At 32.8% G+C, this 14,480-nt stretch overlaps 2 protein-coding genes across 2 annotated transcripts; one reads left to right on the top strand and one right to left on the bottom strand.

The window, feature by feature from the left end:
• The first annotated feature begins 8,468 nt into the window (after positions 1–8,468).
• On the top strand, positions 8,469–9,939 carry LOC120144512 (formin-like protein 3). Its single transcript, XM_039158552.1, has 6 exons — positions 8,469–8,603; positions 8,683–8,733; positions 8,841–8,922; positions 9,005–9,099; positions 9,658–9,729; positions 9,821–9,939. The coding sequence occupies exons 1-6, from the start codon at positions 8,535–8,537 to the stop codon at positions 9,932–9,934; spliced, it is 483 nt and encodes a 160-aa protein (XP_039014483.1). The 5' UTR covers positions 8,469–8,534; the 3' UTR covers positions 9,935–9,939.
• A 1,820-nt stretch (positions 9,940–11,759) lies between these two features.
• LOC120144468 (nascent polypeptide-associated complex subunit beta-like) lies at positions 11,760–13,823 on the bottom strand. Its single transcript, XM_039158506.1, has 6 exons — positions 13,706–13,823; positions 12,991–13,058; positions 12,531–12,679; positions 12,384–12,440; positions 12,161–12,199; positions 11,760–12,073 (listed from the first exon to the last, which is right to left on the bottom strand). The coding sequence occupies exons 2-6, from the start codon at positions 13,056–13,058 to the stop codon at positions 11,895–11,897; spliced, it is 492 nt and encodes a 163-aa protein (XP_039014437.1). The 5' UTR covers positions 13,706–13,823; the 3' UTR covers positions 11,760–11,894.
• Between the last annotated feature and the right edge of the window lie 657 nt (positions 13,824–14,480).

The following is a 14,480-nucleotide window of genomic DNA, read 5'->3' as shown; positions in this document are numbered from 1 at the left end:
CATCAAGATAGTTGTATATAAAGCTTTGTATGGGAGAAAAGGGTGAACGCCATTAAATTTGTTTGAGTCAAAAGATAAAAAAAAAATCTAGTTGGACCTAAATTAATGAAAGAAATGGAATATAAAATGAAAGTTACTCAAGATAATTTTAAGATCGATTCTGATTGGCAAAAGTCTTATGTTTATCTAGATATAAAAGAGATTGAATGCAAGAAGGTGATAAAGTTTTTTTTCATGAAAGTATCGCCTTGGAAGAAAGTATTGTGGTTTGGACTGAGTTCGAGAATTTTAAACCTTTTGAGATTTTATCAATTAGTTTTTGCCTCCCGAAAGGGACAAGACCTATAATGTGTTCATGTGTTGTTGCTTATTAATTACCGATTAGAACCATCGCATGTTCTTATAGTGATGGAAATAGAGATACGATCAGATTTGAATTAGGAATAAAAACCAATACGGATCTGGACTCGAGAAATTAAGGAATCGTGTATCAAAACGATTTCTCTAGTTGAAGTTTTATGGTAAAAACATAAAGTCTTTAAATTCGAGGATGAATTTTCTTAAGGGGGAGAATTATAATACCCCAAATACCAGATCAGTGACTTTATTAAAAAGATTTAAAATTTATAGGATTTATTTGAATAAATGATAAAAGATGAGAAAATGATTTGGAATAGTGTTCTAGACTAATTTGTAGCAATATATGAATAAAAAGGGCATTTTTTCCTTTGAGGGGAAATGAATTTAAAATTCATTTTTTATGGTATTAAAGTATATGAAAAAGAGGGAAAGGGGAAAACATTAAGTTATCTTCTCTCCTTCTTTCCCGTATAAAGCTCTCTTCCATAGCCAAAGATTATAACCAAGCTCTCGGGTCAAGCAAGAAAAAAGGCAAGGATAAAGTTGTCGAGTAGTTAGACTTCACTACAACATATTAGGGAAGCGTCTTAGGTGAGTGTATATATTGAAATTTTATGGGTTGAGGGAGACTCACAATAAGTCTACCTCAAATGTTTAAATTAATATATGTTTTACCTTATATGATATATGTTTATTATGAATGATTGTTAGGGTAAGAATTGTTTTAAAGTAAAAGATTAATTGCCTAGTTGTGCATTTGGCAAAAAGGTGTCAATAATGCTAGTTAGATGAAAGGTTAAATGCCTTTGAGTAAAAGATTAATTGTCTAGCTGTGCATTTGGCCGAAAGGTGCCAATAATGCCAGTTAGATGAAAGGTTAAATACCTTTGAGTAAAAGATTAATTGTCTAGCTGTGCATTTGGCAGAAAGGTGCCAATAATGCTAGTTAGATGAAAGGTTAAATGCCTTTCAATAAAAGATTAATTGTCTAGCTATGCATTTGGCAGAACGGTGCCAATAATGCCAGTTAGATGAAAGGTTAAATGCCTTTCAGTAAAAGATTTATTACCTAGATGTGCATTTGGCAGAAAGGTGTCAATAATGCAGTTAGATGAAAGGTTAAATGCCTTTGAGATAAAAGACTAAATGCCTAGCTGTGCATAGTCGGCATGAAAGGATGCCATAAATGAAAATATATTATAGTACATAATTGGTATGAAAGGATGTCACAAATGAAAATACATAACGATGTATTAAAGGTGTACAAGGTGTCACTCATGAATATTTATAAAAGATAAAGGACCATTGGGCACTTTGGTGCAATATATGTACATTACTTTCTTATTTAACGTACATAGGGAAAATAAAGAATAATTGGGAAAATATATAGAAGGATAGGTATGCTGGGCCTACTAAGAATAATTTTGATGATTGTATGAAAGAAATCTAATTTAACTGAAAAGGATTTATCTGATTCTTATGGAGTATGTGATTTAATTCGTCATTAAATAGTTAGGAGATACTTATGTATTAATTGAAAATTCTTTACAATATTATGTCTCACTAAGTAAATATTTAACGTGTGTTGATTGCATGCTTAGGTAAAAGAAAAGACTAATCGGGTACGGGGTGCAGCAGCAACAACTTCATCAATCTAAGGTCGACTCTCATCAGTAACAGTAGGACAATCATGTTTATTTTGAAAATTTGCTGTGATGTAATCAAAACTTAAGAAAATAATTTGGAATGTATTTAAAATGATAGTTTTAGTAATATGTTGAAATGAATATTTAATCATTGTGTTAAATTGTGTGGATTTGTAAAATTCGAAACAAAATTTTATGGATTTTCAAATGAGAAAATGTTTTAAAAATGATGTGACATCTGTATCTCGTGTACGGAAAGGTATACGAGAGAGATGGGTGTTACACCTACGCTTCGACTAGATTAAGTCCTCGTGGACCTAATGTTAGGTTAGCTCTTGGGCCTATTAGGCCTAGGGTAAGTCCTTATGGATGGAATTCTAGCGAACTACATTTGGTGTACGGTTGGAGGGTTGCTAATTTATTTACTGAAAACCTTACTGTTACTTTCATACTTTGATACTGGATCAGTTTTGAACGTACTCGTATATTTTACTTTGCACTTATTGGAACACACCGAGCTCCTTAGCTCATTCTTCAAAAAAAATTTCCTTTCAGATACTTTTGGATAAACACTTTGTACTTGGCACTTATCATTTGGCATTTATCAATAAAGGGAGGAAGCTTTGTTGTAATTTTTTTCTTCATAATTTTGATATACTAGTTTGATGTGGAAGGGAAGATTAAAGATGGGTGATACCGAGCAATCGAAACATGACGAAGAGCGAGAAAGTGGGTTATGATATACGGAGTGGATAGCAAATAAAAAATGGATATAAAGGGTAACTTATTTGATTGTTTTGATTTTGTTTAATGGTATATATCTAATTGAATTGTTATTTGATATATTATTGGTGAACAAAAATAAGGGTAGAAGAGATATGTTTAGGTGATTCAAACATATTTTTAAATATATTAAAAATAATAAAATATTTGATATACAAAATGTTGTAAAACAATACCAAGTGAATGGCTTAGTTCAAAGTCTCAAGCACGCATAAAGGGACCAAAGGTCATTGGTTCTATCTCTTAATAAATTAAATTAATAAAATATATTTAATCTGATAGTGCACATGTCATTATTTAATTGAAGAAAAATGATAGAATATATAAATATCAAATGATCGAATGTGTAATTATATCAATTTTATTAACTGTACGTCAGTACTTCCGTTAAATGTTAGCGACATTTAAGTTAAGAGATTCTGTAATTATATAGGTTATGTAAGTGTAAAGGTGTAGGAAGTATATAAATGAGTTGTCAATCCCTTAAGTTAAGATATTTTGTAATTATTCTCTATTTTTCAATCCCTTATCTCAAGGGATTACATCTCCTAGGATTATTATCTTTCCTAACTTAGAGTTTCCTAGTTTAGAGGCATAATTTATATATAAATATATAATATGTTCCACTGAATGTATACATGAATAAAATAACAAAGACTTACTCTGTTTTCTACAGTAACATTCTTCGAATCAGAGTAGGTAATGGTGAGAATATTCACTTTTGACATGACATTTGGGTTTTAGAATCCCCCATCAAAAATGTTTTCCCTAGACTTTTTGCCCTCACTACTAATCAGAATGGAAAGTTAAGGGAGTTTGGTTAATTTTGAACTTCAAGTTGGTTTTGGCATATTGAGATGAGAAAGAACTTGAGCGATTGGGAGTTGAATCAATGGGCTGATTTGTTGACAACAATCAATAAAATAAGTCTCTCGGAAAACTCGAGAGATGGTTTAATTTGGAGAGAAAATAGGGAGGGTATTTACTCTGTTAGTTCTTGTTTGAAATCGTGTTCCATTGATTCAGAGTTAGATCTTTTTTGGAAGGGACATCTTTGGAAGGGTTTGGTGCCTCCAAGGGTAGAGACTTTCATGTGGCAAGTTGTTCATCAAAAACTGCCCAAGGATGAATTATTAAAGAGAGGTGTACTGAGGATTGTGGATCCTTTGTGTCCTTTATTCAAGCTGGATTTGGAGTCTTCCTCACATTTATTCTTCACTTGCTCGGCTGCGTGGGGATTATGGAATAGGTTCCTGAATTTGTGGAAAATTCCAGTTGTCATACATGAAAATGCACACTGTTTCCTCTCAAATTGGGAAGGATTGGTGCCTTATTCAACTATTTGGCCCTTTATTCCTGGTGTAGTTTTATGGACAATTTGGAAATGCAGGAATGCCATTGTCTTCGAAATGGGTGTGTTCGACCAGGTTCAATTATTCTTTATAGCAAGGTTCATATTAGCATTGTAATGCCCCAAAAATTTAGACAATGACCAAAATGCAAATTTTGAAAGTCTGATGGTTAAAGTGGAAAATTGGGAAACATTTAGGGAATTAAGTGATAAATTTCCTAAAAAGAATTTTATTCCATAAATAGATGGTTTACTATTGAGAGTGGAGTTTTATGGAAATCATATTTGTGAATTTGGAATTTTAGTAAAGAAAAATTAGAAAGGGTTAAAGCCGGTAAGGAATCGATAAATTCAGATCGAATTGGAATTTTAAAAAAAATTGAAGGATGATATAAAATGGTTGAAAATATTATTTTAATATTTTAGATCAGAGAAATTTGGTTTGGAAATGTGCAATTTTTCAGATGTAATCGAAACAGTGGAATTGATTGACTAAAACGCAAGTTTTGAAATTTCTTGGGAAATTTCAGAAATTAAAGTCAAATTAATTCATATTTGACTTTGAAAGATGATAAGGATGAGTTGTCATGGTTTTATGGTAAATAAGAAGATTCATTAAGGGTGATTTGGTCTTATCCCAATTAAATGAATATTTTATTCATTTAAGTGGAATATAAGATAAATTCAGATGAAATGTTCACTACATTTCAACAAAATTTGCTCATCTTCTTCTCCAAGCTGTCGTGGGTGTTCTTCAAAGATGAGAGAAAACTTCAACTCAAATTTCAAGCAATTTTCTTAGGATTTTGAGTATGTTGAAAATAGAAAATTGTTATATGTGAAAAACGCTATCATTTGGTACCAATATTGCATGATAATATTGTTAGTGTTCAAGTTCATCTTGAGTTGATGAAGGGGTTCTTGTATTTCATGGGTTTTGAAGAGTTAAGAGATTTTAAAGAATTGGTTATAAGAATTGATGAAGAACCTAAGAATGAAGTTAAAGAAAACAGTTTGGAGTTTTAATCTGGCAGTAGGTTCGAAAATTCACCAAAAATTATATAAAAATAGTTTCGAGGTTATTTTTATATATTTGTGTTCATATATTGATCTAGTTTCGTTTAAAACAAATGGGGATCAATTTCAAGGTGTATACAAAAAAGATATGAATTTTTAACTGAGGAAATGTCAGAAAATTCGGACAGCAGATTATGAAAAATAGATTCTGTTGATCAACTTTAAAAAATCACCATAAATTGTACAAACTGAATTAGAAGGAGTTATTTATATGGATAGATTCGTATTCGAGTCTAGTTTTCAACGGAAGAAATGGAATTGAATTCCAGTATGTATATAAATACAAAATTTTTATTCTTTAAAGGCAGTGCAAGTTGTCTGAATATGGAAAATTGATGGGTTGTTGTGTAAGTGTTGTATAATTGATATACTATGCTAGAAAATGTTTTTTTGGAATTGAAATGAGTGTTAAATGTGAACTATGATTATTTTGGAAGTTTGAAAAGATTAGTGATTTAAGTACAACAATTGTATAGTTGGTGTACTTAAATGTAATTATGCTTTTGTAAAAGCATTTGAATGGGAATATATTTTAATGCTGGAATTATTAGTATTAAGAATTTAAGTGGTAAAATGGTGAAGGACCATTTTGAGTAAATTGGAAAAGTGGGATCCAATGTTAAAAGGAATTAATAACTATTGAAATATTTGGTGGAAATGAGTTTGAAGTATACTATGGAATTATTTTGGGATATGTTTATGTTAGTACAATACTAACATATGTATTGTTATAAATTTGTGATTTATACAGATCATGATTGATTTGCAATTGAAGCAAGTCAAGTATAAAAAGGGTATATTGTGGACAATAGTGAGGCACAAATATTTTGAAAGATATAAAGTGTCAAGGTGAGTGCAATACATGCATGAAATTATACATGTATGTCTTATACATCATCAGGAAGACTTGTGATAAGTCAACCTTGTTTATAGCAACATGATATTATGTCATTTATCATATATTTGACATATTCTAAATATGTCAAAGGTGGAATATAAAATGCATTGATCACTGATTTTTGCATATGATTTTTATCATGAATGATATTGCGGGTATGAACTGCCTAATGTTAAATGGTATTGATATACTTTGCCATGGATGGATCAAATAAAATTGATTATATGCCCAAGTATATTGAGGTTCAGTGGTATTAATGGCATGTCATAGAGTCTAACAGTTGCATATTAGGTAGCACTAGAGTGTCTAGAGAAGGCACATAGTGCATGCCTTAGTGTCTAGTGAATACATAAAATAAAACACTACGGTGTACTAGGTGGGTAAATCTCGACCTCAGCACTACGGTGTACTTGGAGGGCTTCATTTGTTGGGTAGCTAGGCCAGCAAACGTAGAGGCAGACGTTTTAGCAAAGTTTGGAATTGGCTAAGATAGGGAGTTGTGGTTGGGTTGTTTTTCTTTTTGTGTCCGGGTTTTTCTATTGTATGGGAGGGTAAGCTTGGTTGTAATCACATACTTTGCAATAATCTTTTATTAATAAAATTTGAGGCACTCTTTTCCTCCTTCCGTTGATTATGGAACATCTTAAGGTGTTTTAGTAATCATGAAGGTGTTTTTAGTGAGGCCTCCACTTCTTATCAAAAAAATAATATTAATATCCAGACATCTTATTGTTCACCTATAGCACATGATCTTTTTATTGGAACTCTATCTGCTGAAGGCCATTGGATGGGGTTCTATGATGTGATGTACTTCTTTAGAGAAACGTTTTAGTGCTATATTATGAATGTTTAGTAATGTTGAAAGGTGGATATTTTTGCCTGGGTCTAAAAATGTGTTTGATACAATAGGAAGTTTAAATGATATGGTTCATGTTAATTTGGATTGTGAAATTGTATTTTATATACTAATACCAGCGTTGGAAACTTCGTTGCACTTCCTATAGCTGTTAAAAATGATTGTATACCAATATTATATTGAATTCATTCTGTAACACGGATAGATTTGAGAATTTTCTTATGGAATGCTTTCATAATTGAGGGTAACGTTTGATTTTGTTTGTATTAGTTGAACCCTCTGGCTATTTATGTAGGAGAGACAGTCGACTTTACCAGATCTGCCATATATCATTAATAAACTATTTTCTCTTTTCTGTGGCTCTGTTCATATTGCTTTATAGGTTTTCAATTCCATTTTAACCACAACCAAACTTTGATACTGGATTTTCTTTTTTTTCCCTGTAACTATTGATTCCTTCTGTAGGTTCTTTCTATTGTCGTGCCAACTTGGTTAAAATTTTCTTATGATATGACATTTTCAACTTTCTGTTTTGCTTTAACTTGTAAAGTTGGTCGCCCTAAACATAGTGCCCTTTATTTTCAGTATGCCATACTAGCATTGGATTCTTCGGCTCTTGATATTGATCAGGTGGAGAATCTGATTATATTTTGTCCCACTAAAGAAGAAATGGAACTGCTTAAGGTAATATATATATGCTGTAACATTTGATTGTATATGTTTCCAAATTGTACGTTTTCCAGTCTATTTACTGTGCTCTTTAAATGAAACTGTATTTAAAAAGAACTCGTTACATATTATCTTATCACCTAGGAAATAGCATGTTATCTCTATACAATAAAAATTATTTGACATGGGAATTCACATATCAACATGGGACAGTTGTATTGCCCCCATTCTCTTAAGGGTTAAAAGGCAGTAGACCACTTTATGGAAGATTTAAAGCAGCCTTTTACATTTTTTTTATGTTCAAAGTCCTGGCTGAACCTGAACCTTTCCAGTTTTAGGAGGATCATTTAAATGTCCAAATATTTTTCTTATTAGTTATGAATAAGACTACATCCCTAACTAATTTGCAAGCATGGTAAGGATTCAGTTATAGTTTTATTTCAACCCCATACCAGACAAGAAAGGAAAGAACACACTTACATTTAACTTATGTTCTGGTAGGAGTCATGAGAAGAAAGGGGAAGGGATAAGAAAGAACTGGTGCCTTCTTCCAACTTGGAAAATAGGGATGATCTGAGGGAAGGATTCCTTTAGAACCTCTGAAGTTTGGAACCCTTTTTTCTTTAAATTCCTTAAATTGGGATGATCTAGCGGAAGGAATTCCCTTTTACGACTTTTATTAGATAGCCCTCATTTGAACATTTTATTTAACTTAAAAGGATGTAATTGTAAAAATAATTTTGGTATTTTTTGGGTAGAATTATACAGGTGACAAGGCAATGCTTTGGAAGTGTGAATAGGTCTGTTCCAACATCCATCTTTAACAAATTCAGAACCCTTAACTTGATCAGCTGTTAATACTATGATTGATAAATCTTTCAGTATTTCCTAGAGATGATGAAGGTTCCACGAGTAGAATCAAAATTACGAGTATTTGCATTTAGAATCACCTTTTCTTCTCAGGTATTGTCTGTATAATTTTTATATTCAATCTTGTATGCTGGAATTCATTATTAATCTATATTCATTCTAACTGTTTCAGGAGGATGACTTAAGATCTAACTTGAGCATCATTAATCATGCAACTACAGAGGTACTGTTAACTAAATTTCAAATGCGTGATGCATAATTGCTCATTTTGCATGCTAAATGCGGTATGTTTTTCTTCTTGCATCTAAAATCTCAGAGACTAATTTTAAGGTATTAGAATCTGTGAAATTGCGTCAGATAATGCAGACAATTCTCACATTGGGAAATGCTTTGAATCACGGCACTGCACGAGGTATCTAGCTGGTCCTGATTAGGAGTATGAACAGTTTTTTTAACAATGCCTCTTCATATCATTATTTCACTTCTATTTGCAGGATCTGCAGTGGGATTCAAATTGGATAGTCTCCTTAAATTATCTGGTACACGTGCAAGGAACAACAAGATGACTTTAATGCATTATCTATGCAAGGTAAGAATGCTGAAAGACTTCTTCTGAAAGTTAGACTTCTTCGAATTGGGAATCGGGAATAAGGTTTCTTGTTCTGTTTATGGGGACAGAGCTAATGATGCTGTAATTTTGTGCCCTTCAAATAGTATTATGGTGACTTGAGAAAGTTCTCTAATACTTTGGTACTGTGTATTTTATATTTACTAGTTCCTAATGTCACATGTTTCACGTGTTTTTGTGTTTGTTTTCATGTAGGCTATGACGTGAGAAGTTAGATGCTCTTTATTATTGTTGTTGTCCTTAGGGTTTGGGATGGTCAATCATCACTATAAATAATTTTTGGTGCACAACTCGTTTTTGAAAAGAGACAGCCGTTTGTTTTGGTTATTTCTTTTTCCTGTGGTTCAATTACATAGTAACCTTACTCTTAACAATTTTACCTCCTTGCCCAACATGATTTTTTTCATTTTAAATAATTTGGAATGTGCTAAAGTCCCTTCTGGCATGTTTTACTTGGGTCCTAATTCCTAAATTGTTCATCTCCTGTTTCTTTTCTTTTTGTTTTTTTGCATGCGTTAGCTTCTATCAGAGAAAATGCCAGAGTTGCTGGATTTCGATAAAGATCTTGTTCATTTAGAAGCTGCTTCTAAGGTACCATCTTTACAGTTCTAGTTTATTGGATCATTTTCTTCTTAAAGTTGTTAAGTTTTTTAATCCGCTTGGCTTTCATACATCTGGCTAGATTCAATTGAAAAACCTTGCTGAAGGAATGCAAGCTGTGAGTAAGGGTCTTGAAAAGGTTGAGCAAGAACTCACTGCTTCAGATAATGATGGTGATATCTCTTTGGGCTTTTAGAAGGTGAGGAAAGATTGTTGCTTAACAAAGAATCTAACCCATTAACTTTGCTACAGATTTATCTACTTTACTTTTTAATGTGTTGAGTTCTCTTGCAAAAATCTCCTTGTTCACTTTTTCCTGTCATTATAGATGTTGGGATTTTGCCTGGTGTTGATTAGCAAGGAAACAAACAAAGAATCAATTAATTATTTTGTTTTCCTTTTAACAAACTAGTGCACCTTTTGGGGAAAAATTACATTGACTCCTAGATAAAACTTTTGTACATAAGCATGAAGACTGAGAAAACTTTTGATCGACAAAAGCAAATATCTTTGTTTATCATATTTCTAAAATTTCTGTTTTAAATATTATTTTCAGTAGAAGACTTTCATGAAATGAATTTATCTTATAAATAAAAAAGACTGGAGATTATACTAAATTTCTTTATCTTCGCAACTCTTATTTTACATTATGCAATTAGTGTTAAATGGAGGTTTCCTTGGTTCTAGGTGTAAGGTTACTTATCTCCTTATATTCTGAAGTGGTAAGTGCTTTCCCGGTTTTGTAGTTGTTCATACGATGGTTTAAACTTGTCATGCGTTGCAGTTTAGTCGAAGTTATGTTGTCTTGCAGGGAAGAAGTGCTGATTCATTATACCAGTACTTTGGAGAGGATCCGGCACGATGTCCTTTTGAACAAGGTTTTCCACGTCCTGACATTTATGTTTTGAATCAGAAACCTTTGATATGATCTTTTTTCTAATGGAACAAATGTTGACTGCTTGAGTTTATTGTTTGTTCTGCAGTGATCAGATATTGGTTGTTTTCGTTAAGATGTTCAAGAAATCACGGGAGGAGAACGAGAAGCCAGCTGATGCCGAGAAAAAGAAACTGGAGAAGGAAGCCATGAAAGAACGAGCAGCTGTAAAGGATGCGGCCGTACAGATGAGTCAAGTTTTACTTCTCAAATCCTGAAACACACTCTGCAACGATAATGATGCTTTTGTAGTTGAAAACTTTGAATACCACGTTTCAGTAAATAATCTTCTGGATATTTTGTGGGCTTGAATAATAAGAGTTATATTTGTCCCAGCTTGGCCTGCCGGAATCTTGTTTTACACTTGAAAGATATATTAAATTCAAAGGGTGAGTTTTGTGCAAGTGTTTTTGCATCAAAAACCATCAAGTTGTAAAAGATTTAATTTTAGAGCTGTGTCAAATTCTCTTTAACCCCAATATTTCCATATATGCTATTCTGCTTTCTCCTTGAAATTTGTAATTCACGTATCGTTAGTGTACGTTTTGCAAGTCGGATCAGAAATTTTAACGTCCAAGTTCCCGACAATTTTTTAACACCATTATTAATCTCACTCAAATTTTATTTAAAAATAAACTGAAATTAAATATTAGCTTTGATTTATAAAATCTATTAGCTACTGCTTGTCTAATATTTAACGAATTAAATCAAATCAAAAAACCTACAAGTTTTTTACCCTTCCATAAATAATTATATTTATCTTGACCATCGCTAATTCACAATTACAGGAGGATTACTCCTCCGATTACCGAGGACTTGCAAAATTTGAATGGTGGACAGGCTCCATAATCAAGCTGTAGACTTATGTCTCTATCTGGTTATATGTTCTCCAGTAGCAATGGCTCCTGATAAAGGGATTTTAGTGACAACAATTGGGCAAACGTGTGTGCTAAATATAACTCGTTCACTTGAAAAAAAAAAAAAGGTTTATCCTACAGCTACTTGCAACATTCCTAGTAGATAATAAGACATACTGCATAGATTCACATTTCGGTAGAATGTATCAAGTCTCTGGTTGCAGCAATAATAAAAAACCACTCTAGATTAAAAAAAAGGCTTACTCCCAACAGTACAAGATAGAACACCAAAAACAAAAAAACAAAAAAAATAATTGTAATTCATCCAAAGCATTGCCTTAAAATTAACAGAAAAAAGAAAAACACTATTTAGCAGCTTGCCCTTCTTCTGCTGCAGCTTCAAAGGTCTCACCAGGTACAAGATCTGGTACCTCCTCATCATCCTCTTCCTGAGTGGCAGCTGCACCCGTACCATTACCAGCAGCTGGTGCCTGCTTCTGAAATTGCTCTGCCAATTTCCTCAAGTTATCCAAGTTATCTGGCCCTACAAGTTTCAAAATATTAGTCAACAGCTGATACCGTTTTACAATAAAAAAAAGAACCCAAACTGCCCACAGTCAAGAGTACATACCCAACTGGTTGATGATTCCAGGGAGAATATCCTGCAATTCTGGAATAGGGGTAGATCGGACAAGTCAGACCAATAATGCCAGAAAGCAACATAAAAAGGGCATAGTGGATGACAAGACCCCCAAGTGTTAATGCCTTGGGAGTTAAAAACAGCAAATCTTCGAAGGGTGAATAACAATAAGATTTTATCAACTACTGGAGGCTTAGAAGTTAGGGAAGCATACTCTTTGTCTGAGGCAAACCACTAACAACCCAGGTGTTGGCAGCAATAGAAGCTTGAACTGCCATAATCAATATAGACCATCACGTATTAGTTTGTAATGCAAAACCTCAGAAAATCACCCAATCCACTTCAACAAAGTTATATATACCTTTTGGATTAATAAACTGGATAACAACATCATCTTTGAAGAAGTTGACCTCCTCAATAGCAGGAATAGCATTTACTCCTATTCGCTTGAGGGTGCTCTGTAAACGTTTGTCGTCTGTGGTGGTAGTCTTGTGGACAGCCTTCTTCTTTCTATAAACACAAATCAAAATAACAAGACAATAATTGAAACGCAAGTCATATAGAGGCATCAAATGCATGGACCTATCACATGGCATACAATGCAGATGAATCAAACTTCCAAGTTATGAATGACTAAAGGGTAAGAACATTCTGCTTGCCATGATATGCTAATCATACAGACATTCTGCTTGCAATGATCGAAAAATCTGCCGGGAAAAAAATGATTCAAGAGCCTCTCGTAAACAACAGAGTACAACAGTTGCCTCCTATTTTTGTAGTTGATAAAAGCTTAATATAGATAATTCAAATCATGGACATACCTTCTCATGCTACCCTTCCCACCGGTGCGGACTGCACCAGCCATTTTCATGAGCCTCTCCTTATTCATCTGCCCATGGGTATAAACAGCTAGTCAATGAACAGAACAGCTGATATACACAATAAAATAAGAGAAACTTGAGGTAACATGCTTAGCAGAATATTTAAAACAAATTAATAAACACACCACATATGAGAACACCATGTACTACACAATATGCAAGCAAATCCAGGCAAACATAAAAGAAATGAAATAGCTCACGCTTCAAAAACCACAAAAAGTAATTCAGCCAAAATCTTACATTTACTCTTTTCCAAGAGGGAAAATAAAAAACAGAAAATACATTTTTGAAAAGAAATAAAAAAAGATGAGAACTTTAGGATAATATACAAAAATATCAGGTACCCTAATTTACTTACAGTAATTGTATTTACGCGCTAAAGCGTAAAAAAACATAAGCTAAGCTGGAAATCTAAAAAAAAGAGAAACTTAAGCAGCATAAACGAATATCAACCGGAAGATTTTTCACACAATAATTTACCCAAAATATGCGAACAGAAGGGTCATCAAAACCCAAACCAAAACAAACTAAATAGAGGGGGGGAAGAAATCAAACATTGATTAAAAATTAAAATGATAGAGATGGAATAAACGTCCGCCTTCACTAAACGTAGATGCCAAATGATTAAAGGAACGGGGAATTAAGAGACTGAAACCTTTATAGTATGGAAATATAATAGATATGCCGCGACTGAGACTGCAACCACAACTGGGAAAAGATGGGGTGAACAAAATAGGGTTTTTCTATGACTCGGTGAGCACGATGAAGCTCCTACCTTCCAAGCTTCAGCCTTTTATGCCTTTAGGGTTTTTATTTCCACCCTTGGATTTTAGTATTTTGATCAGACGGTTATAACGTCATCGGGTTCATGGTTGTGTTTGCAGAAATGGACATGCCATTTCACTCCCCAATTTCACTTTTTCTTTCCGTTCTGAGTTAATTATAGTATTCATCCCTAAATTATGATGATAATTTTAAAATGGTATTAGATTTTGAAATATTTTAATTAAATCTTTTTACTTAGGAATGGACCGTATTTGTTTAGGGCTGAGTAAAACTCGTTTCGAGTATTAAAAATTGATTTTTTAATCGGTTAAAATCAAATTGACTCGACTCGTAATTTTATAAACTTGACTCGGCTCAAAAGAAAATTAAATCTGAGTCGAGTTATAAAATAGAACTCGAATAATAACTTGAATAACATGAAAATTTTGTAATTATTGAATTGATTTTCAAGCTTGAGCCGAGTCCTTCAACTCTATATGATATTTATATATATCACATATAAGAAATATATGAAGAAATATATGTGTATTGTATATGATTATAGGAAAAACGTTTAAATTGAATCAAATAGTACCATAATAATATAAATATTATAATTAAATTTAAAAAGAAACTCGAAAAACTCAACTCGGATCGAATTTTAT

The sequence above is a fragment of the Hibiscus syriacus genome, unplaced genomic scaffold, assembly GCF_006381635.1.
Source record: "Hibiscus syriacus cultivar Baekdansim isolate YM2019G1 unplaced genomic scaffold, ASM638163v2 tig00110890_pilon, whole genome shotgun sequence".
NCBI lineage: Eukaryota > Viridiplantae > Streptophyta > Magnoliopsida > Malvales > Malvaceae > Hibiscus > Hibiscus syriacus.
This window is presented reverse-complemented; position numbering and strand designations above follow the sequence as displayed.

Bases quoted from the DNA above. Each gene is read 5' to 3' on its own strand.
- LOC120144512 (XM_039158552.1), top strand. From the start codon at position 8,535: ATGATGAAGGTTCCACGAGTAGAATCAAAATTACGAGTATTTGCATTT. The intron at 8,923-9,004 runs GTATCTAGCTGG...TTCTATTTGCAG, and splicing joins GAATCACGGCACTGCACGAG to GATCTGCAGTGGGATTCAAA. The intron at 9,100-9,657 runs GTAAGAATGCTG...TGCATGCGTTAG, and splicing joins TAATGCATTATCTATGCAAG to CTTCTATCAGAGAAAATGCC.
- LOC120144468 (XM_039158506.1), bottom strand. From the start codon at position 13,058: ATGAATAAGGAGAGGCTCATGAAAATGGCTGGTGCAGTCCGCACCGGT. The intron at 12,441-12,530 runs GTATATATAACT...TGATTATGGCAG, and splicing joins CCAGTTTATTAATCCAAAAG to TTCAAGCTTCTATTGCTGCC. The intron at 12,074-12,160 runs GTATGTACTCTT...TGAAACTTGTAG, and splicing joins TGGAATCATCAACCAGTTGG to GGCCAGATAACTTGGATAAC.